The sequence below is a fragment of the Procambarus clarkii genome, chromosome 19 (genome assembly GCF_040958095.1).
Source record: "Procambarus clarkii isolate CNS0578487 chromosome 19, FALCON_Pclarkii_2.0, whole genome shotgun sequence".
In the NCBI taxonomy this organism is placed as follows: Eukaryota; Metazoa; Arthropoda; class Malacostraca; order Decapoda; family Cambaridae; genus Procambarus; species Procambarus clarkii.
The window spans coordinates 32,390,745-32,416,246 of NC_091168.1; the positions used below are offsets into that span (position 1 = coordinate 32,390,745).

A 25,502-nucleotide genomic window follows, 5' to 3' on the forward strand; every position below is an offset into this window, starting at 1 on the left:
CTAAGTGATTGTAATGGAATGAAATAATAATTTCTTTATCTACTTGACAGCTATGGGCTCTTCAGAATGCTTTCACTAAAGTCAATAAAGAAATTGAAAGCTTAAATCTTCGATTGTCTGAACAAGAAGAATTTCGAAAAGAGAAAGAGGCATTGCTTGCAAGTATAGAACAACAATGCCAAAAATCGGAGGAGAAGTTGACCATTAACACGGAACTTGTGTTATCTACCGAAGAGTCTTTACACTCCTTGGAAGTCATGATAAAGGTATGATGTAAGTCTTAACGTCAAGCATAATATTGGTTATCGGGGTGTTTAAATTCAGTACAGTATGGTGAAACCTCGGTAGTCGAACTTAATTCACTCCAGGACGGCAATCTGTTTGAGTATCAAATAATTTTTTTCCTATGAGGAATAATGTAAATTGGATTAATCTGTTCCAGACTCCCACTCCCCAAAATGCACTGATAAAAGTATTTTTACTTGAAATTTAACTAAAAAATTACAAGCCTAGCATATATAAATCATACAGAAAATCCAAAGCAATCGATAAAAATCAATGCAAATTTATTCTCACTTTACCTGTACTTTGGAGAGTTGATGGCATATGTGGAAGATGGTGAGCAAGAGGAGGAGAGATGCTATTGCTATCCTGAGGTTATCTCAAGATGATTTCGGAGCTTAGCGTCCCCGCAACCCAGTCTTTGACCAGGCCTCCTTTTTGTTATACACCCCCAGGAAGCATCCCGTAGCAGCTGTCTAACTCCCAGGTACCTATTTAGCCCTAGGTAACAGGGGCATCAGGGTGAAAGAAACATTTTGCCCATTTGTCTCCGTCTCCACCGGGGATCGAACCCGGAGCCTCAGGACTGCAAATCCGAAGCACTGTCCACCCAGCTGTCAGGCGCTCCTGGCTTGACAGGGACGTTTCCTATCCAGTAATATTTGTTTTTGCCTGTTTTAAAAAGTTTCAAAAAGTGAGGCATAGTACAGTATTGTCATTCAACAGGTTTATAACATGGTTTGTCACAGCTAAGAACATCTTCCATTCTCTCCTCCTCTGAAGTAAATTCCTCAGCTGCCTTATGTGTGATATGCATTTGTATGGTAGAGTGCTGAGCAAACAGTTGATTACTGAACTTTTTTTTTTGGCCAAAGTGTTTGAGTGTTAAATTGTTGAAGTTCAGATCCTTTCGAGGGCCGAGGTATCACTGTACATTCCTACTAATTCCTGTTTTTGGGGACAGGAAAAAACTTGGGCTTTTTGAGGTCCCACATCAAAGGGTATTATTAAAACAGTTATTATACAGTGAAATACAGTACTATGGAGTTAACATGTTGAGATAATTAGTTTATTTACATTAGTTGAGCAGGAATAAATTTATAGAAGAATTTTAGGCAGATAGGATGCAGAGAACACATTCAAACATACAGTATTTAGAATTGTAATGGTTGACCAAGATTTGTGTGTAATGTCATAACATGTGTTAGGAGAAAAAGTGTTAAATAGAAAAAGTAACAGGACATTCCATATTTTTTAAATACTGTACATGTAAGTATCTTCATCATTCAGAATTAATATTTAAAGCTGCTTGCATTTTATATTCTAGGAGGCCGAGGGCCTGGTGAAGGCCTTAAACAAACAGAAGGAGAGGGTGATGGAAGCAGAGTTGCATCATAAGAAAGCTGTGGCCATGTGGCAGCAACAGGAGGCTACAATAAAAGGAGAGATAACGGCGTTACTTTCCACAAAGACTCGGAACTTGACATACATAAAGGAACTAGATGGCAGAGCAGTGAAACAAAAAGAAGTACTTCATGACCAGGTATGGTGTAGTATTGTTGTATGATATACCCAGAAGAGAGTAGGCCTTGTGGATATATATTTTTTATATATGTGCCTAGGGGTCACATAATGTGTTGTGTACATTTAGACTATATTTCTGAGCTATTCCACTCATATGTTTTCTAAGGTAATATTATTGAAAGTCCAATTAGAGAGGACCTTTGTTGTCAGATCAGGGTGACATTCTTTACCAGTACAACAGTGATCTTTCCAAAAGTTCTTGTTGGATCATACTGGTACAGTACTAGTTATGATGTAACATTCCTTCATAACATTAAACGTACTGCCATTGTGAAAGTTATACATGAACCATTTTCCCTTGTATATAACTGATGGGGATTATGAAATTTAACTAACAATGTGATCTCCTTGAATGTGACTTCATTTATTTTCCATGTTCAAATATTTATTTTTGTGGCAAAAAATGACACTTATGTCATCATACCATGTAATATGTGTGAACCAGTAGTGAGAGCATACCTGGTTACCTGGTTGATACCTGGTTGATGGGGTTCTGGGAGTTCTACTCCCCAAGCCCAGCCCGAGGCCAGGCTTGACTTGTGAGAGTTTGGTCCACTAGGCTTAAGCATCAAGCATCAAGCTTAAGCATCAAGCTTAAGCATTAAGCATCAAGCTTAAGCATTAAGCATCAAGCTTAATCCAAATTAATTTTGAGCTGAAAATTCAGTTAACCACTGCACTGCGCAGAGCGCGGGCCGCTCCAAGCAACAGCCTAGTGGACCAAACTCTCACAAGTCAAGCCTGGCCTCGGGCCGGGCTTGGGGAGTAGAAGAACTCCCAGAACCCCATCAACCAGGTATCAACCAGGTATCAACCTTATAGGGCCCGATTGGGGGTGTGCAGAGCACTATATGGAGCTTTTAGGTATAGGGAATAATTCAAAACTCCCACGGGTACACTGGGCTCGCATCGTCTACCTCAGAGACTCCTGTAAACAGACCCCCATCTTGAAAAAAAAAATGGTTCGCATCCATGCTGGCTGTGAGAGCCTTAGTACTGAGAAAACCACCAAGGCTAGCACATGCAGGAGCAGTGCACAGCAATGCTGTGCAGATAGAGGCAACATCACTACAGTACTTAGTAATGATGAATAAAATACGTAACTGAAATTATTTTGCGTTGATAGTATCATAGATGATCCTGACTGTGATAAAGATTATGTACAATGTTCAGATATCAGTGAATACAATGCTAGTTATGATACTCACAGCATGAGGTACAGACACCGCACCCAGTCATTGTTTCCTTCATCTATGGATCATTAACTGACATTATTTTCCTTCACTAATGTTCATTTCCTTATGGAAATGGATTCATATTCGGGACTTTGTGACAGGAATGTGATAATAACGGCAGTTTTGTAGCTAGTCGTAGTGAGATGTGTAGAATGTTGGAGTCATTATCTTGCATCATGTGGCTGCTGGCGTCGTCTGCTTGTGGCTCCATGCTGTGTTTTGATTTCACCACCATACCCACCAGAGCTACTTATTAGTTTATGGTGCATATAAATATTGATAGTGATATATAAAGTGCATATATAGCGTAATAATAACAGGAACACTGGTCGATCTAAGAATATAATATGTCATCATGTATGAGCCCCATATTTTTGAGAATAGCAATGTTCCGCACATTTAACTATGTGACTTCCACATATTACACATTATTAAATAATATTACTACAAAAAACTAAATATAAAATCATTCACAGACACTGAAATAATTATGTAAAAATTTATTTGGGGCAGCCCCTGCCATACTCAATTGTTGGCCGCTAGGCTGACCTTGGATTCTTATTCTGTGTACATAAACTCTCAACACACGATCTTTGTGGGTCATTGTTATAATTTAACTTGTTTCTTGTTACAGTATGAGTTTCAGTGCTGTTATGGGGAGTATCAAGTATTAAAGGGAAGGGCCAACAGCTAGAATCAAGATGTATCAGAGTTAGTGGCACAAATAGGCCCGGCCCCCAAGGAACATAGGTTCCTGTTTATGCTTTAAGGTTTTAGAACAGATCTGTCATCTAGGATACAATCATCTATGCCACTACAACGGGAGTAATGGATACACCTCAAAAACTAACTTATTTATTAAACCCTCTTAACAACCCCCATATACATTAACAACCATAACAATAACTACTTTACCACACTATCTGATGTTAAAAGCCTTGGTCCACATAGGCAGGATACAAGGTTTTACAAATAGGACAAGCTAGGGTAAAGTCTACTTGGCAAGGGACACTAGCAAGGACTCTAGGTAGCTTGGTACCACTTGAGCACACATAGTTCCACTGAGCCCCCTTAGAGTAACTTAGCAATATAAACACTAGTGTAGCCTATACACATTACTACACACTTATGCCAGAAAACGAACATGCAGCACGATACTTGGCTTTGTAAACTAGACACAGGATAAGGTACAGGAAGAGGAGAAAGAGGAGAAGAATCGAGGCAGAGCCCTCACAGGAAGTTGTTGACACCACACCGCCAGACCAGAGAAGGACCCAGCATCCAGTCGCCGAGGTCCCAAGTTGTTGTTGTGGTTGCCGGGAAGAGCCTAATTGGATCGTGCAGCTACAAACAATACAAGTCTTCACCGGCCTTCGTTACTTTACTAGTTCTAAGAATAGTTAATAATTACTTCACGGTTATACTTAATCAACCACAAGCTCAATCTTTTAATGCTCTATGAGAAACAAGATTTGTCTTACGTCTGGCAAGGAAGAAAGGGACAAACGCGCATCAACAAGCGCATCAAATAATGTAAAGTAAATTATTTAGAGTTCAATTTGACCTCTGGTTTCCCACCAAGAAACCCAGGGTCGTAACACTCATTATAGTGTACAAAATTGTAAATAGTTATATACAATGTGTGTGTGTGTGTGTGTATAGTGTAATAACAACAAAAACACTCTTTGATTGATCTTAGAATATACATATCACATATATGAGCTGAATAATTTTGAGCATAGCAATTTCCACACATTGAACTATATAAATTCTACAAATTACACATTTTTAAATAATATTACAGCAAAAAAACAGAAAAGAAACGATTGAGAGACATTGAAATAATTGTGAAAAACTATTTTCGTGGCAACTGCCGCCCCACGGACGGGGGTGGCGGGGACGAGCGTCCCCGAGCGTTTCATCACTCGGCTCCCATAATTTGCTCAACTTCTCAGTAGTCATTGACAATGCTTGAGACCTTTTGCCCAATTTGGGATGAAAGCTGCCTTGAGAGAAGCGTACTGGGACTTGGTGCTGTGTCCAGTAGCCTGGTTATCTCAATTATCAAGACTATTAATTGCATCCAAACAGTAACTAGATCATAAACCTTCTGGTACATCTGGGGTTCCTATGAACCAGTTTATGTTCAAATAAGATATCACTGAACCATTGTCCACCTCCTGTTGGATATTTCAGTTAAACTTGGAGAATAAAGTTCATATTTCATAACATGATTGTCATCAATATCTTCAGTAACTTCTAGCTTTTACTAATTTTTTATACGTGCTACAGTGAGAACTTGCATAACTTTTTTTTTTGAGTGCTCTTTTTATATAGCTAATACTGAAATGCATTTCCTTTTGGAAAAGTTATTTAACACTGCATTATATCCCAGGAATTAAACATGCAGCAGCTTCGTCGACACATCCACGACCTTACTCACGACGGCAACAACAACGCTGTCAGTGCCGACCAACAGAAACATTTGGATCTTTTAAATCTGCGGCTTCAGGAGGTTTCTGCTACAATTAAGATACTTTCAAAACAACTTGTGATTCTTAAGGTAACTATCTCAACCAATTTCTTTAGTAAAGCATGCAGTTTTTCACAATACTATCTGCAGTATAATAGCCACCTAACAGGAAGCATGAGGTTCTTTACTGAAAGATGTAGGTCGAGGCAAGATTTTAGATTCGTGTTTCTCGATCACTTCCTTAATTGCGTTTAATATTACTTCCAATCTGGCCTATAGTTGTATTTCGTGGAATTTGGTAATACAGTATAGTTATTTAACTGCATTTCAGAATACACGATCCAGGGAACAGGCAAATTTGTCACAACTCGAAAAATATTCTCAGAAACTAGATGCAGATGTATCTACAGTCAAGATGGCTAGCAAGAGTGCAGAAAGGTAAATATGAAGCTCTCTTTCTCTCCCTCCCCTGTCTCTTAACATTTGCATTCCTGTACAGCCCCCTGCCTCTTCCCACTTCCTACTTACCCTTATCCACTTTCAGTGAAATTCTCCTGTCCATCCCCTGTCCATTCCCTATTCATTTCCCTTACCCATACCACCATTCCACCTCCTTTCTCATTATTATTTAAGTATTTTACTTAATCATTTTGACTACTTCAGTGTGTTTAATGCCAATACTATTTACTGTTACTGTTTAAGAAAGTGTGAAAGTTTAAATTTTATGAAGCACTAATGCATGCACCGCACCATTGTAATTACTATGTCCTTGAATCATGCGTAATGTATTTAAAAAAACTATGGTTTAGTATACACAGCTGATTTGTTACCTTGTTTCGTAATGGCCATATATTGTATTGCCATTATGGGTGTGTGTGTGTGTGTAATCACAGTGTGATTACAGTACTGCACTGTAAAGCCTGAGAATACAGGAAGCACAGTATGTGGATACATATGTGAGTGCCATATAAATGCCTGTATCTTAGCTGATTACATAATCGCATCAAAGACTGTCCTTCTCTCAACCAGTTTAAAAAAGAAGCCAGGAACTATCTTAATAAATGCTATGTAACCTTCATTACTTCCTAAATGTCAGCCTATGTTTTGCTATTATTAAACATTAATTATTGAACCTGTACTGTTGCTGTTACCTGCAGTGTAAGAAATTTTCTACAAAATTGTATTCCTTCTCTTTATTCTGCAAAATAACTCTGTTGCACTGTTACAATTTTGCTGTTGCATCCATTATGTAATTATGTCATTATATATCTATTTCTCTACTTGATTGTTGGTTTTGATCTCATTTAGTTTTATGTTAAGTTTTCCCACATTATGCCAAAAATGCTGTGTACTTATAAATTCATCAATCTGCTTGTATCCTATGTATGTATTTATTTTTTCCTAAATGTTTATGGCTATGTTTTGTTTAAATAGTAACCGTTAATTGGTATGATAGACAGGGATGATATAATTTGTATGCCCAAATTACATTTTAAACCCATTTCTTTTAAAGTGCATAATAGTGATTTTATTATACTGTACCAGAACCATATACAGTATTTATGGGAATTATTGTAAGAAATTTAATTTGTAACAAAGTCACTGAAAACAAAGTTAGTAATTAATAGTCAATGCACACACATGAAACAACAGGAAAGTGATGATGTTTTGGTCCTTCTTTGACCTTTAGTAAGTCATGACTTGATAGAGTCCAAGATTGACCGAAATACCTGTATCATCATTTACCATTCTTTTCTTGTGTAGGTTGAGTTGTAAGTCTTCAGTCATGATATTGTGCCTTATTCTCTACAGTGTTAGCCATATATGTTATAAATGTTTGACAGAGAACGGGCAAAACTGGCAAATAGTTGTGAGGAGTTGATGGTGGATGTGAGTTTAACGCAGCTTCATATTCGGCAGCAAATGAGACATCTCCAGGCCATTATGAAAAAGACATCACTACTCTCACAAGATAAGACAGATATGGAAAAGGTTTTTAGTGTACCTGTATTGCAGTATTGTAATAATATTTATTGCATTTATATTACTTCTGTATATGAAATGTGTAATCACCTAAGTAATTACCCAAGTGTAGTTACAGGATGAGAGCTATGCTCATGGTGTCCCGTCTTCCCAGCACTCGTATAACGCTTTGAAACTACTGTAGTAATAGTTTTAGCCTCCACAACTTTCTCACTTACTCAAACAGTCTACCATTCTGTTTGCAAAAGTGAACTTTCTAAATTTTTTTCAGCAGCTTTGTTTAGTTACCTTAAACCTATGACCTGTTGTTCTTGAAGTTCCAGGTCTCAAAAATTCTTTATTGATTTTGTTGATACATGTACCTGTAACTATTATATATGTAGTGATTATATCACCTCCTTTTCTTTTATCTTCAAGCTTTGGCATATTTAATGCTTCTAACCTCTCCTCATAGCTCTTGTCTTTCAGTTCCAGAAGCCATTTATTTGTATGTCTTTGTTCTTTTCTGGTTTCTTGATGTGCTTCTTAAGATACGGGCACCATACAACCACTGTATATTCCAACTTTTGTGTTTAATTAGCTAAGTGTAGTTATAGGATAAGAGCTATGCTCGTGGTGGCCCGTCTTCCCAGCACACTTTCTTATGTGACTCTTTTGAAACTACTGTACTAATGGTTTTGGTCTCCATCACTTCACTTAATTTATTCCAAACATCTATCGCGCTCCGAAGAAAATTTAAAAAAAAATTTCGGCACCTTTGTTTCCTTAGCTTGAATTTATGACCTCTTGAGGCTGCCAGTTTCAGGAATTCCTCTTTGTCAATTTAGTCAATTCTTATTATTATTTTGTAAGTGCTGATCATTTTGCCTCTTTCTTCTTTCTTCTACTTTTGGTATATTTAACACTTTTTAAGCCATGGTTCATAACTTTGTTTTTTCAGTTTTGGAAGCCATTTTGTAGTATACCTTTGCATCTTTTCCAGTTTATTGATGTGCTTTGTGAGATATGGGCACCATACAACTCCTGCATATTTTAATTTTGGTCTCACTGAAGTCATGAACAGTTTCTTCAGTATTTTACCATCCATGTAATTAAAAGTGTTTCTGAAGTTGGAAAGTGCAGCATTTGCTCCTCGCACAGTGTCCTTTGTAGGTTCCTCTGGTGACAGTCTACTATCTAGAACCACCCCAAGACCTCTTTCTTTGTTAAGAGTTCTTCAAGTCCTTCCCATATAATTTGTAGGCCGTGTGTGTGTGTGTGTGTGGTTTATTTTCTCCTATTCCACATTCTATAACATGACATTTATTCACATTGAATTCCATTTACCTCATGGTGTTCCAAGCACTTATTTTATCTAGGTCAATTTGAAGAGCATGACAATCGTCTAGGTTTCCTATCTTTCCTAGTAGCTTAGAATCATCAGCAAATATATTCATATAATTCTGTATTCCTTCTGGTAGATCATTTATTTAGGCAATGAACATTACTGGTGCAAGAACTGAACCCTGTGGTACTCTACTAGTAACATTCATCCAGTCTGATACATTGCCTGTAATTACTGCTCTCATCTTCGTCAATTAGAAGTTTGTCATTTATGTCAGCATACTCTTGTCACCCCAAAACACCCCAACCACCTGTTTCCTATAGAATCTCTGTGACTATTATAAAAACTAACGTGTGTTACTGAATATGGTTGCAAAACGTTACGTAAATTATTATAGCATGAATTTTCTCTCTACAGTATTTTTGGATCATTGTATTGATGAGATTTTTGCTGAAATTTCTGATAAAACTCTGTCATATTCATTACTGTAACATATATCTACAGGAAAATCTGATGATATATACAGGAGACATTTAACTACAGCAAAAGTTGTGATTTTTTTTCTATGTTTTCAGCTAGTATCGCACCAAATCAGCAGTGTGAAGACCCGCATTGATGAAGCAGACAATAACCTTAGGAGCCTGAGCAGTGAAATGCACAGACTATCGTTGCAGTTGCATGATGTCACAACCAGAATCCTTCAACTGAAAGACAAGTAGGAACATATTAGTACATATTGTGCTCTGTTTGCACACTTGTATGCCTGCATGATGAACTAGTTCTTAGGAACTTGGAACTTTGGAACAAAGAAATCTGTGCATGGGGTTCTCAACCACTGCAAATTACCTTAAGCCCATCATCACCCAGCAAAAATCTGCTATCAGAACTAAAACTCTGTCCTCAGATAACACATGGCCCCTCTGTTTAAACCCTAAACATGCTATACATTCACTCACTCCACACATTCTCTTGTGCTATTTACATGTACAAAACCTTGTTCCTAAATGCTAATCGTGATCTGAAACTCTTCACTGGTAGATGTAATCGAACCCATGAGGAGCACACCAGAAGTAAGTATATCTTTGATAATCCCTAGACTAAATCTGTGCAAACATCCCTGCAAATGAAAGGAACCCTGTCTGTGACACTCACCCTAATGAATTAAAAAATTGTCCAACCTATGCTTTATTTAAAAACAAAACAAAAAAGTACCGAACTACATCCTCATAGTTACCTATCTTGTGTTTCAAAGTCACACTGTATCTGGTGGTACCCGCTCGCCCATTTGTAATACTTAAGACATGTAACATCACCAGTATAATCAATACAATAAATTTTTATTGTAGTTATTATGTTGAAATCAAATTCTGCTACAATGTATCTTTTTTAATTACTCTTATCTGTTAGATTGAGGACCTGTCCAAAATGCTATGCGTGTTAGTGGCTTTGCAAGAATGCAAGAACACCAATGTTATGTACTCTCACAAACCCAATGTACCTTCTTGTATATAAATAAATAAATACCAATAAATAAAAGTATTCACTGGTTTTGGAAACTAGGTATCCACTGGTTTTGGGAATTTAGTTCATTTAGAACTAAGGAACCTGTGCAATCCAGGTATCTACTGGTTTTTGGGAACTTGGTTCCCAAAACCAGTGGATACCTAGGTATGTGTAGCCATCTATATTTAAGAATTTCTGGAGGGACCATGGCAGCAAGCAACAGGGACCCCACCAAAGTCCCCTCAGAAGAAAAAAATGTCATTATATTTAACACGGGTTTTTTAAGTTTACTAAGTTTTCTACCTCTATAGTTGCCTTCAAGGTCTTGTCCTTTGTTCCTGAACCAAATCACACTGTGCAATCCGAATAAAGAAGTCGCTGTTTGTCACATTTGCATTGCATTTTGCAAGTTCAGTGCCTAACACAACAATAAGAATAAAGGCAACTGCAGAAAATCTATTGGTCCACGCAAGTCGGCTCATATTTATACCCATCCAAATTCATTCATGTGGTTGTCTAACCTAATCACTCGTTCATATTTGCTGGTCTTACAGGCACATGAAAATCAAATGCAGCATTGATGTCTCAGAAGGTGATGAAGTATCTACAACACATGTTTTTCTTAAGGTGTGTAAGTACATTAAGGAATTATACATTTGTTTAGATATTTTAGCACTTTTAGTAACTTTTTCTAGCATATATGATTTTCTTTGTATTGAGCATTTTGTATGCTCAATGGATTTAGGTTAAAAAAAAAACTGGATGAGGAGTCAAAAAGCACTTAAGTATCTAGGCCACATCCTCTGGAGGTAATGTCCTAACATGCCACATCTCCTACAAGATCGGATGAAGGGCTAACTAAGGAGTCTAAATCAGTAGTAACAACCACGCCAGACCATTCCAGAACACAACAAGGGAGGCTCCCAACAACTGCATTGGAGGGAAGAGCATCTAACTTCACATAAATGAAGGGAAAGCTGCTAGCTCCAGTTAAATCTCCAGCCCACAAACTCGCCCTCCAAAGGATACATGATCAACTAGGCTGTGATTCATACATCAAGCTGCAAGCAGCCATGTTTAACAGCCTGGTTAACCAGACCACCAACCCGAAGGCCTGGTTGACAAGACCACCAACCCGGAGGTCTGGTCAAAGACCAGGTTGTGGGGATATTGATCCTCGGAATCACCACAAGACAGTAACATTTCAGCTCCAGGAAGGCACACAAATTTGGCATTGAGTTTAGATGAGACATTCCTTTCTGAGTAGTACTTAAAATCTAGTATTGCTCTGCTACTCCTAACAACCAATAACTGGTTGTTATCCCGACTGTTGCCACTGCTATTTACAAGGTGGTAGCATCAGTAGTGTAATCATTCATCTAGCTAACTCTTCTGACTTTCACCCAACTCAGCCCCCCCCCCCCCCAAAAAAAAGGCAAAGAACAGGCAGGACTAAAAAAAGGGCACAGGAGCAACTGAATGTCCAGGACTGATTTATGAAGCACTTGCATCTCAGCTTGTGAAACTGTATACCTTTTCTCAACCATGGCAGCTTAGTAAGCATTTCTATTAAGTTTCTGAGTTTTGAAGTGCTATGAGAATGTCTACAATGATAATGACCTTTGGTCATAAATAACCTCGCTACTTTTCGAAGCTCATTTAATAAATACAGACTAAGCTGTCATAATGAAGAAAAGATGTAAAGAACTCTTAAGTGGAAACATAAGTGCTTAATAAATCCTGACCTTGATCAGAAAGGACAATTTCATCTACACTCAATGTCTTATTTCTAAGTGGAGGCCACCGAGTCGCTCCCTTGGGCCTGTCATACAAACAGAAAGGAAATTAAAGCAGTGAAACATTTAGTGTAAAGACTTATTTTATGTAAAGCTAGTTTATCATTATATATACTTTGGCTTGCTCTTTGATCATTAATACTTCTTGCAGGTGGCCAATGAGCGCGCAGGATTGCAAGAAACGGGAGATTTGCTGGATCTAGAAGTAAGAAGAGCAGAGGAAGAGGTGGAAGCATTACAGCAAATGGTCTCTCTTATCAGCATTGAAGGCCAACAGTATCGGTCACAGCTGCATGATATTCTCTATCATAGTAAGTTTTAAATGAATTATTTGCAATTTGACCAGTATATTTATAACTTGTATTTTGTTTACAATATTTGTAGTGGAATTTAATGTATCCATGTAATATTTGTTTAAATAAATTATTATTGTTGTGCAAAATTAGTGGCTTCATATACAATACAATTAATGTATCTACTAAGACACCACCATTACGTTATATTGTGTATATTGTTCTGTATACTATTATCAATATTATAATAATAATAATACAGTATAGGCAGGTACTGTATACACCTATGAGTATTTCAATGAATATGTTTCTAAATGCTAAAAAATAGTGTTAAGTTTGATGAAATGCCACACTTGGGGTGGTACCTCAGTTGCTTCCCTCAGCTTGTCACTGCACTCTAAGGGTATTTTAGATATACAAGCTTCCTGTGACAATCTAGATCTACTGGGAATCAGCAATAATTGCTGGAACAAAAGTGGAGGATTTGATCAAACAATTAAATAAGTTCCTGCAGCATGTGCTGGACCAACCAGACTGTAATGGATATGTGGGGCCATGGGGCACTCAAAGCAACAGCCTTTTAGACAAAGTTATCACAGGGCTGGGCTTAGGGCTGAGGGATTGGGGAGTAGAACTCCCAGAATTCATTCCAGATATACTCCAGGTATGCCATATAAAATCATTGTGCCCCCTTCCACAGGGCAGGGGAATATATGGAGATCAAAGATCAGTCCACTACCAAGGTGAACTCCCCATTATAAATATGAAAAGTTGGGCCCCTCTTGAATTGTCACCTCCAGCTAGTTCGTGAGACTTGTTAATCATTGTGAGGATTGTTGGTGGAGAGTTGAAATTAAGTAACTGCATGCTATAATTAGCTAAGTATTGGTACAGCTATAGCTTCCCTATAGTTGTAAAATTATACAATTATAGCTTTCCTATAATAATTGCCATATTATGCTTTGAAATTCCTGATGATTTTAGCATCAACTGCCTTCTCATTGTTTGAATCGTCTACAACTCTGCAAAAAGAAAACGTTCAGATGTTTTTCAACAACTTTTGCTTAATTAGCCTAAGACTATGGCCTCGTGCTCTTAAAGTTGCAGTTTTAAAAATTCTTCCGTGTCAATTGTATTGATTCCTCTCACTATTTTGTATGTATATTTTATCACTAACTTTCATAGGCACCAAGGTGACTTGTTTATGCTAAGAATATAAAATGTATCCAAGAAAACATGAGAAAGTTTACAGAGAAGTTTAGTGGGGTTGTGCACTGAACAACGCTACTGGAAAACTGGCTCATCTGTTACGCATGTTTACACTTGAGTGCCGAGCAAATGTTCGACTATCGATCATTTTTATTCTTGAATAAAGTGTTCAAGTTCTGAATTGTTTGAGTTTGGAGCTGCTTGAGTACTGAGATTCCTCTGTACTACATATAAATTATGTACAGTATATTAATGAATTTAAATTAAATACAGGTACCTGCTGTACATTGTATAAAAGAAGGTAGGAATTGAATATTGATTGTAAAAATTTACTTGTTTTTTATAACAGGTGAGGAACAGAAAGAAAGGGTGGTTCTTGAAGAAAATCTTGGTGCACTGGAGGAAGAGATATTGGTCTGGCAAACCTTGTTAGAGCAAGCACAGAAAGATTTGCAGGTACTATACTCAAAGTATCAAATTGTGCTGCATGGAAATGTTGCTTAGCTAATTGAATTTTTGGAGGTTCAGTTACTGACATTATTTTGTGCCTCTTTAACCTTTTCATTTACCACCTGAAGGATGGGTATGGGGTGCACTACCATCTGAAGGATGGGTATGGGGTGCACTACCATCTGAAGGATGGGTATGGGGTCCACTACCATCTGAAGGATGGGTATGGGGTCCACTACCACCAGAAGGATGGGTATGGGGTGCACTACCACCTGAAGGATGGGTATGAGGTCCACTACCACCTGAAGGATGGGTATGAGGTCCACTACCACCTGAAGGATGGGTATGGGGTGCATAGTAAAAGAATTATATAAGAATGTTAATGTTTCATGGTTGATAGTTGTTTCTGTGGCAAGCCCCTTCCGCTCCCTGGAGCTATACCGGGCTGATGCGTATACTATATATATTAGACTGCGACAAAAGTCATTCGATGGAGTTCTAGCCTACCAGGGACCACGAGCCAGAACCTGGCACCCCTCAGAGAGGAACAAAGAGCAATGGGCTATAGACACCCCCATGTAGTTGAAAGCAGTATGTGTCTGTCATCTACCAGATCAGGCACCCAGAAAGGTAGGAATCACAAAACTAACCACAGCTGGTTAAAAATTACAAACCGAAAGCTAAACGAGCAATCAAAAATCCCCAATCGGAAAACAAGAATGACATCACCACAGCCGCCATGCCACTGTCTGTGCAGCTCCCCCCTCCCCGGGAGGGCAAAGGGGGGCCCCTAGACCTCCTGTGCCAGCTAACTAACCCCAGTTCTGAGGCTGTTGTGTTGAGTGGCGGTCGATCGACTCTGGCTCCATCATTTGAGCAGTGCTGTGCCTTAGGGTGTTCTACTATGTGGTGGTGTGCAAGCCAGGAGTAATTCAAGAAGTACTGGAGCTGCATGCGCCTAGGGTCACTGTCCCTAGGTGCCCTGTAAGTACTGCCCTTGCAGTTTGGGCTACCTTCCACAAACTGTTCAGGGACTACCTCCGCAGGGTTCTTTTGCTGCTCAGTGATTGCCCGCCCTTGCGGTCAACTGGGTTTGTTCCCTATCACTGTTTGGCCTTGGGTAGGAGGTAGTATTGTAGCTGGCTGGGGTGCAAGGTACTGTGCAGCTGTCTTATAATGCGTATACCGGCCGGTTCTGTTCCTCCTGGAGACGTTGTGCTTTTGCTGGGTATTTTTTTTCTTTTGTTTAGTTTTACCTGGTGGGGGTCTGCCTGGTGTGGCTGTAAGACCACTTGTATTATTTTGGTGGCCCTCCGCTAGGTCCCCCCATGATTGCACAAGTTGCAAGGGTTCAGCTTTTGCTTGTTCTCTTGGTAATTCTGGGATAACCAGTTAGCATTACCTTGCTTGGGCTTCCCTTAGCAGTCAGCCTAAGGGCCCTGGAAAACCCCATTGGGGCTCATTGGTTCAATGGATGCATCCTCAGAGTCCCATCTCGCTTCGTGCGTGTTTGAAGGCTGCTCTGTACCCTTGCCTCAGGGTGACATTCACCGTCTTTGCCTCCGCCATGCTGCCTGTTGGGGTCAATGACGCCTTTGACCTGGAGTCCTGCAAGTGGTGTTCCTTGCTTGTACTCCAATTCACCCCAGTCCTCTGATACTCATATTCAGGTGCAGGCAGCTTCTGCATTGCATGTGAGGGTTTAGGTTGGTTGCCTTTCCAGATGCCCCACAGCTGCCCTGCTTGGGTTATAGGGACCCAGACTTGGGGGCGTTAGTTGCCTCGACTTTGGTTTCGTCTGCATCCCCTTGTTCTTTCCTTACTGTCATTCATCCTGCAACCCCCCTCCCTGCTCCCGGCTCCCGGCTCCTGAAGGTCTGAGGGTTTTGGAGTCAGGGCACGGCTTTTTTGGTGGCGAGAGACTAGCAGCTTCAGGGACTGCACCCTCCACATCGGCATCGGAAGCATTCAAGCCTGTTCCTCCTGCCGGGGCTTTCTTGCCACTCCCTGACAGGATCCTCCTGCAGGGGATCGCATGCAGTCTTGCTACTGCATGTGAATGGTGTTCTTGCTAGTTCTTTACATCAATATGCTCTCTCTTCATCAGGATGTTCTTGTGCATTCAAGCTTTCTCTACTGCATCATAGTCTTCAAATGGCACAGAAGCAGCACCCATCTTTTTCTGGGTCTCCTTTTCTGTGAGGTACTGACAGATATCTCGTCTCAAAACTGGCTGAATGATTTACTGGATTTACCTGAGAGCCAATAACCCTAGTGGCCTCAACGAGGACAGATAGCCGATGGCTTATCGAAGGTCCCTCCCTCCTTTTGCCCGAGGATCTTTTCCAGGTCGATTTTAAAACTTAACACAGTTTTGGCATTTACAGCTTTGGCGGGTATGCTGTTCCATGGGTTTATAACCCTGTGGGGTTATAACCCAAATCATATTCATCTGCCATCTTTCATGCCACCAACAATCAATTTCTTTACCATTACACCAGATTTAGGTTCCCAGTTTCATCAGGTGGTACTGCATGTTTTGTACCAGGTGGTACTGCATGTTTTGTATCAGGTGGTACTGCATGTTTTGTATCAGGTGGTACTGCATGTTTTGTATCAGGTGGTACTGCATGTTTTGTATCAGGTGGTACTACATAACTTTGGATATGAGGTAGGAAGCCCTTTCAACACAAATGATACATTACTGTACATGAATTATTAAAGATTACAGAAGTCTAAGGGAATTAGGCAAAATAATGAACTATATAATGCAACTTACTGTATCTAAAATACATCTTTAATTATAAAAATACAGTATTAAATGAATTTCATACAAGCATGAAAACAAAATTAATATGGCTCCACAAATCTGTTGAATAAAAGATACATTATTACAGGTACTTTCAAAACTAGAAACACTCGTCTGTTTTAGTCTTTCATATATTTAATTTCTGTTGTCGGGGACAGGAAGCATATACTTAGGCTTAGCAAGGCTTGGCCAACTACTGATCTTCCGCAGAATGTAACGCTAAACAATTAACTCCCAGGTACCTATTTTACTGCTAGGTGAAGAGATGTATCAGGTGAAAGGAAATGTACCCAGCCATTTCTGTTCCGCCCAGGGTCCTTCACTTGCAAGCCAAGGATGTAGATCACTATGCTACAGGATCCATTGGTCTTCAGTCATGCAAAATGTTAGCCATGTGAAATTTGCAAAAATTACCTAATATCTTTAAATACTTTTAAAGTGGCTCCAAAGAAGCTATCTCTTTGTTCACACATCTGACCATATACTGTACTAGCTATGTTGTAATTATAACATGCAAGTACCATCATAAAATTTTAATTTTGTAATTGTAATGTGCCGCTTCCTGGGAACCTTCCCCTCGGTGGCTACTTGTGCTAGTCACCTGGTTAGCTCAGGGAACTACCGAGTATAAACCCACCAGAAAGAAAGAGGCGTTTCATTACATTCAACACTGGATTTGTTAAAGATGCATTTATTTATTTGTTTCCATTAGGGTACTCAAGATAGGCTTAATGAAGTGGAATTACAAGTACATGCTGTGGAAGAACTTTTACGAGAAAAGAATATACACATGACTGCAGTTCAGCGTGAAATAGAGATTCAGCACACAAAGGTTCGGCATGCTACCCTTGCTGTCTCAACTCTTCAGTGGAGGACTAGAAGAAGATCTTTGCAACAGGTTTGTAATGTAAACTAAACCATTTTTAGAATTTGAGCTCATGTATTAATGCTGGTAAGTCTTAGCTAATTGCACCAGGCCTCAAAGACTCATCCATGCCTATCAGAAGCCTCATCCCAGATGGCAAACACTCATACTCAACCAGAAAATACTGGAAAAACAAGTGACCAGAACCATGGAGGGATGCCAATAGAGCACCTCAAAGAAACCAAGTGTTGAGGATCATTTCTTTCCTTCAACTAGTCACTTGTTTCACGTATCCTTTCTGGTGGGGCTTTTCTCAGTTTTGGGTAGATCTTATCCCCCTCCCCCCTCCTAGCTTCCCTTGTCTCGTATAGAATGTTGGATTCTGGTCCTGGCTACTCAACCATTTGGGCTGGATGGTAGAGTGACGGTCACGCTTTATGCAGGTCGGCATTCAATCCCCGACTGTCCAAGTGGTTGGGCACTATTTCTTTTTCCCCCATCCCATCCCATCCCAAATCCTTATCCTGATCCCTTGCAAGTGCTATATAGTTGTGATAGCTTGGCACTTTCTCCTGATAGTTCCCTTTCCAGTCTAGCAACGAGGAGGCCTGGTCGACAACCGGGCCGCTGGGATGCTAAGCCTCGAAATCGTCTCGAGGTAAGGTAATCTTCTCACTCCAATAGGGGTCTTTGTGGGCCTTTCCAATATGGTGCAGTTCTAAGACACTGGGGGTATACCAACATTACTCAGTAGCTCAGAGGTACTGCCGAGGGCCTGCCAGAAGAGGGCATGTCATTACAGTCAAAGCTTGATTTTAGTTTTAATTTCACCACAGAATGGCTCGGTGATTTGTGCACATAAGCATATTAAAATGTAAAATATTTCTTTATTCATCTTTGCAAGTTAAAGTTATTTATTTCAGTATGATATAGAGCTACGGTTAGCCCAAGAGCGTCTGCGTATGATAAATTCTCTGCTTGGAGATGCAGTGTCATTTCATCCAGAAGCAAGTGAAGCAGTTGTCATATACTGCCAGCAAGTCAATATTCCTCCCCCTGATGTGACAAAGCTAACCAAAAAGGAATCATTTGGATCCAGGTACTGTAGCTAGAGCAACATTATATATAGTATTAAATATTCAGTACAGGGTCAGACTTCATCAAGCATTTATGTATCCAGTTATGAAGCCTGTACCTATTTCCTAAATTATTGCAGCCTGGTTTCCATTTATTGAATAGTTTGAACTTTTGAAACTTCAATGCAAGGTTATTATTTTATAAAGGACCTTGTAGTGCTTCATAGTTCATAAACAGTTTAATAAATGTTAGCAAAGCTGCCATGATTGAGGAAAGACGTTCAGGTTTCATAAGTGGACACAAATGTTTGATGAATCATGGCCCAGTTCTTCACTCATGTTAACAAAATAACATTATATATGCAATACTGCATTGCTGTTAACCCTTAAATTATTAAGCTATTTAAAAGTCCTACATTCAAGTGGACATGGAAAAAATGTGCTGAAAATACACAAGGATCAATTATGTAGAGAAGACGATTTGAGCACAGGAGGAATTCAGAGATAGACTGAAGCAGTGTTAGGGTTTAGCAGAGAAATTGTACCTGCATGGGGGTTCTGGGAGTTCTTCTACTCCTCGAGCCTGGCCCGGGGCCAGGCTTGACTTGTGAGAGCTTGGTCCAACAGGTTGTTACTTGGAGCGGCCCACAGGCGCACACATCCACCACAGCCCGGTTGGTCTGGCACTTCTTGAAGAAAACTATCTAGTTTTCTCTTGAAGGTGTCCACATTTGTTTCGGCAATATTTCTTATACTCGCTGGGAGGATGTTGAACAACCATGGACCAAAATTTGTTTATACAGTGTTCTGATTGTGCCTATGGCACCTCTGCTCTTCACTGGTTCTACTCTGCATTTCCTTGCATATCGTTCACTCCAGTATGGTGTTATTTTACTGTGTAGATTTTGGGATCTGGCCCTCCAGTACAGTATTATTAATATTCATGATGGAAAGGAAAGACTAGAGAACTTGGAATTCAGTTCAGATTGACTCCAAAATCTCATTAAATTCATTTGAAAACCTGCTCCAATCAATTCTTGGCTGCAAAGTGACCATCAAATATGGCTATGCTATACTGTTAGTTTGCTATCTGATTGAAATCCCAACCTGCCGCCAGATACACTACCAACACTGTCAACAGAGGCACCTATTGACTGCTAATATTACCAGTGCTACAACCTGGTGATGGGTAGGAGCAACTGCTAGGTGGATAGTTAATTACTGGTTATTAGGAGTAGTAGTGATATTTTGCAATTTGTTTGATTTAAAGTATTTCTTGAAGGTCTTCGAGTGTAGACAAATACAACTGAAAAAAATCCTCGGGAATAATGTGAGGACCTTTGAAACGTTATGGAGAGCTAGACTGAGAATTCTGTCGAGGGGTTCAAGACAGCAATTGTACCACACTGCCTCCCTTTAGCTGCTTTGAACATTTCTGTGTGTAAGACAGTATCTCTCATTGTGTAAATGTTATCATATTATGAGTGATATCATGCTATCATTGTTAACATCAAAGAAGCAAACAGTTATAGGCAGATACCCATCATTTTACTACTATGCAGTGGTATCCTAAACTTGCATAATATGAAGAATGAGGTATAATAAGTTTTATGGATGGCTTGTTAATTCTTCAGTTATTGTAAATACCGTTCATTACTGTAAGAACCAATTTGCACCTGGTGTACAAAAATCTATGCCCTGTATGTATGACAAAAATAAGCATAAGCAATTATGGTAAAGTTAATGCTGTACAAAAAAAAAAATTCTAAGAGGGCTGCCTTTGGTGGCCCAGTTAACATGGCAGCTAACTCGGGGAGCCACCGAGGGAACCCACCAGAAAGAGGCCTTTCGTTACATTTAATGTTGTATTTTTTCTTTTTGTATTTTTTCTTTTTCTTTTTTTACAGATCAAGCATTGGGACTTTACAGTCATCTCAAAGTAGTAGTGCTAGTCAGCCAAGAAGTATATCCCCCGATGCAGCATCCTGGAAATCTCCCAGTCACCATCTATCCCTATCGTCACTCCAGTCTGAGGATTCGGGAAGAAGTGGATCACCTCACCGTGCCAGTGTAAAAACCAGGAGGAGTAGCAGTGAAGTAAGAGTTGCAGGCATGAAGCATACACCCAAGGCTAGAATAACAGTGTTAAATCCAAGTTAGTATTTTCAATTTTAATTCTGTAGTAGGTTTGATAAAGTTAATAGCACTTTTTTTTTTTTTTTTTTTTTTTTTTAAGCCCAAGGCATGTATATATTCAAAGACTGGTGTCATGCATTGCAACGGTGCAAGTATATACAGTACAGTATACCTGGAGAGGGTTTCGAGGATTCTTCTACTCCCCGAGCCCAGCCTGGTGCCAGGCTTGAGACATATGTGGTAGAGTGGTAAACATACTAGGTAGTTACTAGATATACTTTATATCTATATAATATGTATAAACTGTACGTATCTTACTACAATATATCTTTAATCCATTGCCCTAGCAAAACAATACAAATGGCACCATCCCCACCATATACATTCTGTGAGAGATATCAAGCACTTCTCTGAAAACATTAAGAAGTGTCCTCTTCTGAAGTGGGGGTTCACGAGTGTCCTGTTCTGAAGTGTGGTCGGCAGGTGTCCAATTCGGAAGTGTGGTCGGCAGGTGTCCGATTCGGAAGTGTGGTCGGCAGGTGTCCGGTTCGGAAGTGTGGTCGGCAGGTGTCCGATTCGGAAGTGTGGTCGGCAGGTGTCCGATTCGGAAGTGTGGTCGGCAGGTGTCCGGTTCGGAAGTGTGGTCGGCAGGTGTCCGGTTCGGAAGTGTGGTCGGCAGGTGTCCGGTTCGGAAGTGTGGTCGGCAGGTGTCCGGTTCGGAAGTGTGGTCGGCAGGTGTCCGGTTCGGAAGTGTGGTCGGCAGGTGTCCGGTTCGGAAGTGTGGTCGGCAGGTGTCCGGTTCGGAAGTGTGGTCGGCAGGTGTCCGGTTCGGAAGTGTGGTCGGCAGGTGTCCGGTTCGGAAGTGTGGTCGGCAGGTGTCCGGTTCGGAAGTGTGGTCGGCAGGTGTCCGGTTCGGAAGTGTGGTCGGCAGGTGTCCGGTTCGGAAGTGTGGTCGGCAGGTGTCCGGTTCGGAAGTGTGGTTGGCAGGTGTCTGGTTTGAAAGTGGGGTCCACGAGTGTCCTTTTAATAACAAGTACCAGCTGAATCATCCAAATATAATAACAAATTATAACACAGGTTATTTAAAATTTATGTGATTTATACAATAGTTCCACTTATAGTTATCTGGTTTAACTGCTGAACAGACAGCATCGAGGTATGCATTTCTATAAATAACTAGCAGATCAAATGGTGAAAATCGTATATGGCAATTTACACACGGGAGGTAATTGCATACTGTACAGCAATTGGAGTATTCTAAGGATTGAAGAGAATACTTCATATATGATCATTACAAAAACTATTCATATTTGTGGTTTCAAAGTGAGTACTGAGTATAGGTATACATGCACAGTATTCATGAATTTAGTTATACATTATACACCTCAATTCATGTATACTGAATATGATTAGTATTAATGAACTTAAAATCAACTTTTTCAGGTTTTCCAGCGAGAGAGCTAAAACGACCTCAGTACCAGGGAAAGAAGCTTGTAAAGAGGCCTACTACCCATTTATAAGCTCTTATATTATAAATTGTGTGTGTATATCACGAAAATAAACACGTGATTAAGAATGTGACAATGTCAGACCACAGAGGAAAAATGAAACAGGAAATTTCCTTAAGTACTTTCGTATATCAAATACGGACCTTCTAAATATTTGGACCTTCTGAAGATGTATTTAATATACGAAAGTACTTGAGGAAATTTCCTGTTTCATTTTTCCTCCGTGGTCTGACATTGTCACATTATAAATTGTATTGATGAAAAGATTATACTTCAAAAAGTATTCATTGTTGCATGTCCAGCAAAGTATACCTTATTGCATAAATTGTATAAATATTCACATTTTAGAAAAATGATCACATTACAGTACTGTAGGTCTAAGTGATTTGCATACAGTATATTTTTCTAGTTAAAGAAACTGCAATAAGGGAAACTACACTAATTATGCACTTGTATGGGTTTTTGTATACACCTACTTATATATTAATTTTTGTGACATAATTTGTTAAAATTTTAAATACAAGTAGGACAAAAAAATGAAGTATGTACTGTACAGTATGTTATTTATGCAACTATTTTCAAGTTTTCATTTTGTCACATGCTGGATATCAGCATGTGACAAAATGTCCTTGTTTGGTAACGTTACAAAAAGTCTAGTCGTGTAGTTAGGGAAGAGAGAGGGGGAGAATGTAATTCAAGCCATCACTAAGACAAACTCACTCTCATACAAAAGAATGCACACTGGTCAACATCCTTGGCTCAGAATCAAAGAACCCAGATTTAATCAATGGTTAAAACAAAGAAAACAAAGGTTCATGCTAAACGGGAATGAATCTGGAGAAATGTGAGTGGCGGTATTTTGGGACCAAGCCTTTTTGCCGTATGCTACATCAATGACGTAGATGAGAATATTACAACCACATCATCAAATTTGTAGATAACACAAAGATTTATGGTGTAGTGGGAAGTGAAAATGATAGTGAAGCCTTGGAAAGAGATCTACATTAACTCCACAAATGGTCAGAAGATTGGCAAATGCTTTTTAATATTGAAATATGCAAGACCTTGCACATGGTCTAGTCAATCAAGTAAAATAGAGTCCAAGTGCAGTTAAAAGCTCTGTACCTCAAGGTACAGTCCTTGCACCACTGCTATCCTTATTCTCATATCAGATATAGACAAAAATACAAATCACAGCTTCGTGTCATCCTTTGCAGATGACACAAAAATCAGCATGAAAATTACCTCTGCTGAAGACATTGAAAAACTACAAGCAGATATTAACAAAGTTTTCGATTGGGCAGCAGAAAATAACATGTTTAACAGTGATAAATTCCAGGTACTCGGGTAAGGCAAAAATGAGGATCTGAAACATAATACAGGGTACAAAACACAATTGAATCTGTCCATAGTAGGAAAACAGCATGTCAAGGATTTGGGAATAATAATGTTTGACGACCTAACGTTAAGGGAGCATAACCAAGCAAATTTTGCGTCGGCCAGAAAAATGATAGGATGTATTATGAAAACTTTCAAATCCAGGGATCCCATCACAATGGTTGTACTTTTCAAATCACTTGTGCTGTCCCGTCTTGAGAACTGCTCGGTACTCACTTTCCCCCTTCAGAACAGGAGAGATTGCTGAAATAGAGGGAATACGGAGAACATATACGGCATGCATAGACGCGATAAAGCACCTAAATTATTGGGATCGTCTCAAAGCTCTCCAAATGTACTCACTAGAAAGGAGACGGGAGAGATACCAAATAATATACACATGAAAAATACTGGAGGGGCCAGGTCCCAAATCTACACAGTAAAATAACAACGTACTGGAGTGAACAATATGGAAATAAATGCAGAATAGAACCAGTGAAGAGCAGAGGTGCCATAGGCACAATCAGAGAACACTGTATAAACATCAGAGGTCCGTGGTTGTTCAACGTCCTCCCAGCGAATATAAGAAATATTGCCGGAACAACAGTGGACATCTTCAAGAGAAAACTAGATTGTTTTCTATAAAAGTGCTGGACCAACTGGGCTGTGGTGGGTATGTGGGTCTGCGGGCCACTCCAAGCAACAGCCTGTTGGACCAAGCTCTCACAAGTCAAGCCTGGCCTTGGGCCGGGCTTGGGGAGTAGAAGAACTCCCAGAACCCCATCAAGCAGGTATCATGGAGCATAAACAACCCACGTCACAACGACCCTCAACATTAAGGGTCGTTAATGTTGAGGGTCGTTAACAACATTACCTTCCAACAGATTTATGAAGAAAAGCACCTTGGAGTTAGAATCCATCATTCACTGAAAATTGCACAACAAGTGGCAGTAAGAATTAAAACAAAAAAAGCTAAACCCTAGGAATAATCAAGCATACTCTGATATAAAGGAAAAATAGGTACTGGTAGTTATTCAACTGTATAAATCTCTGGTGCATCCCCACTTAGCTTATTGTGCATAAGTATCCACTAGAAAAATGAAACAAGTTTAAATTGTTGTATCCAACATGTATGTATTGGAGGGTTGCAATTTTTCTACCTGGAGGTGTTTTGTTTTGGAGCGCGCACCTTTCTGGGGGTCTCAACCCCGGTCGATGGCAGACAGTACTTTCTTACATGAGTTTCATAGGCCTTTGCTCCCTACGCGAACCATGTTCTGGCTAGTGGTCCCCAGTAGGCATGACAACTCCATATGACTGAGCCCCGTACTAAGACTGTATTAGCTAATATCACTCCAATAGCTCCAGGAGCTGATGGGGCTTCCCCACAGAAAAAGCACATTCTTCACAAGTCCCATTTATCAGGTTTTAGCACCTAAGGAAATCTATACATATACAGTAATGTACTGTAATTAAATGTACACCAAGCAGGATTGTTTATATTACCTATTACAAATAATACTTGAGTACTTGAATTGGAATATGATGTATAACAATTCTGGACCAACAAAATCCAAACAATGTCCTTCCTGTATAGCA

General features: G+C 39.6%; 1 protein-coding gene across 1 annotated transcript in view; it reads left to right on the forward strand.

Annotated features, from left to right (window-relative positions):
* The window catches only part of LOC123757444 (Coiled-coil domain containing protein 39), a 35,430-nt gene extending 10,037 nt beyond the window's left edge, over positions 1 to 25,393 (forward strand). The window contains exons 6-18 of the mRNA XM_045741053.2: positions 51 to 266; positions 1,610 to 1,825; positions 5,497 to 5,664; positions 5,906 to 6,012; positions 7,419 to 7,566; positions 9,457 to 9,596; positions 10,939 to 11,011; positions 12,332 to 12,491; positions 14,032 to 14,138; positions 17,654 to 17,839; positions 18,730 to 18,905; positions 20,790 to 21,037; positions 22,462 to 25,393. Of these exons, the coding sequence (XP_045597009.2) occupies positions 51 to 266; positions 1,610 to 1,825; positions 5,497 to 5,664; positions 5,906 to 6,012; positions 7,419 to 7,566; positions 9,457 to 9,596; positions 10,939 to 11,011; positions 12,332 to 12,491; positions 14,032 to 14,138; positions 17,654 to 17,839; positions 18,730 to 18,905; positions 20,790 to 21,037; positions 22,462 to 22,538 (2,022 nt within the window). The 3' untranslated portion in view covers positions 22,539 to 25,393. The remainder of the gene's footprint in view (positions 1 to 50; positions 267 to 1,609; positions 1,826 to 5,496; positions 5,665 to 5,905; positions 6,013 to 7,418; positions 7,567 to 9,456; positions 9,597 to 10,938; positions 11,012 to 12,331; positions 12,492 to 14,031; positions 14,139 to 17,653; positions 17,840 to 18,729; positions 18,906 to 20,789; positions 21,038 to 22,461) is intronic.
* Positions 25,394 to 25,502: the final 109 nt, after the last annotated feature.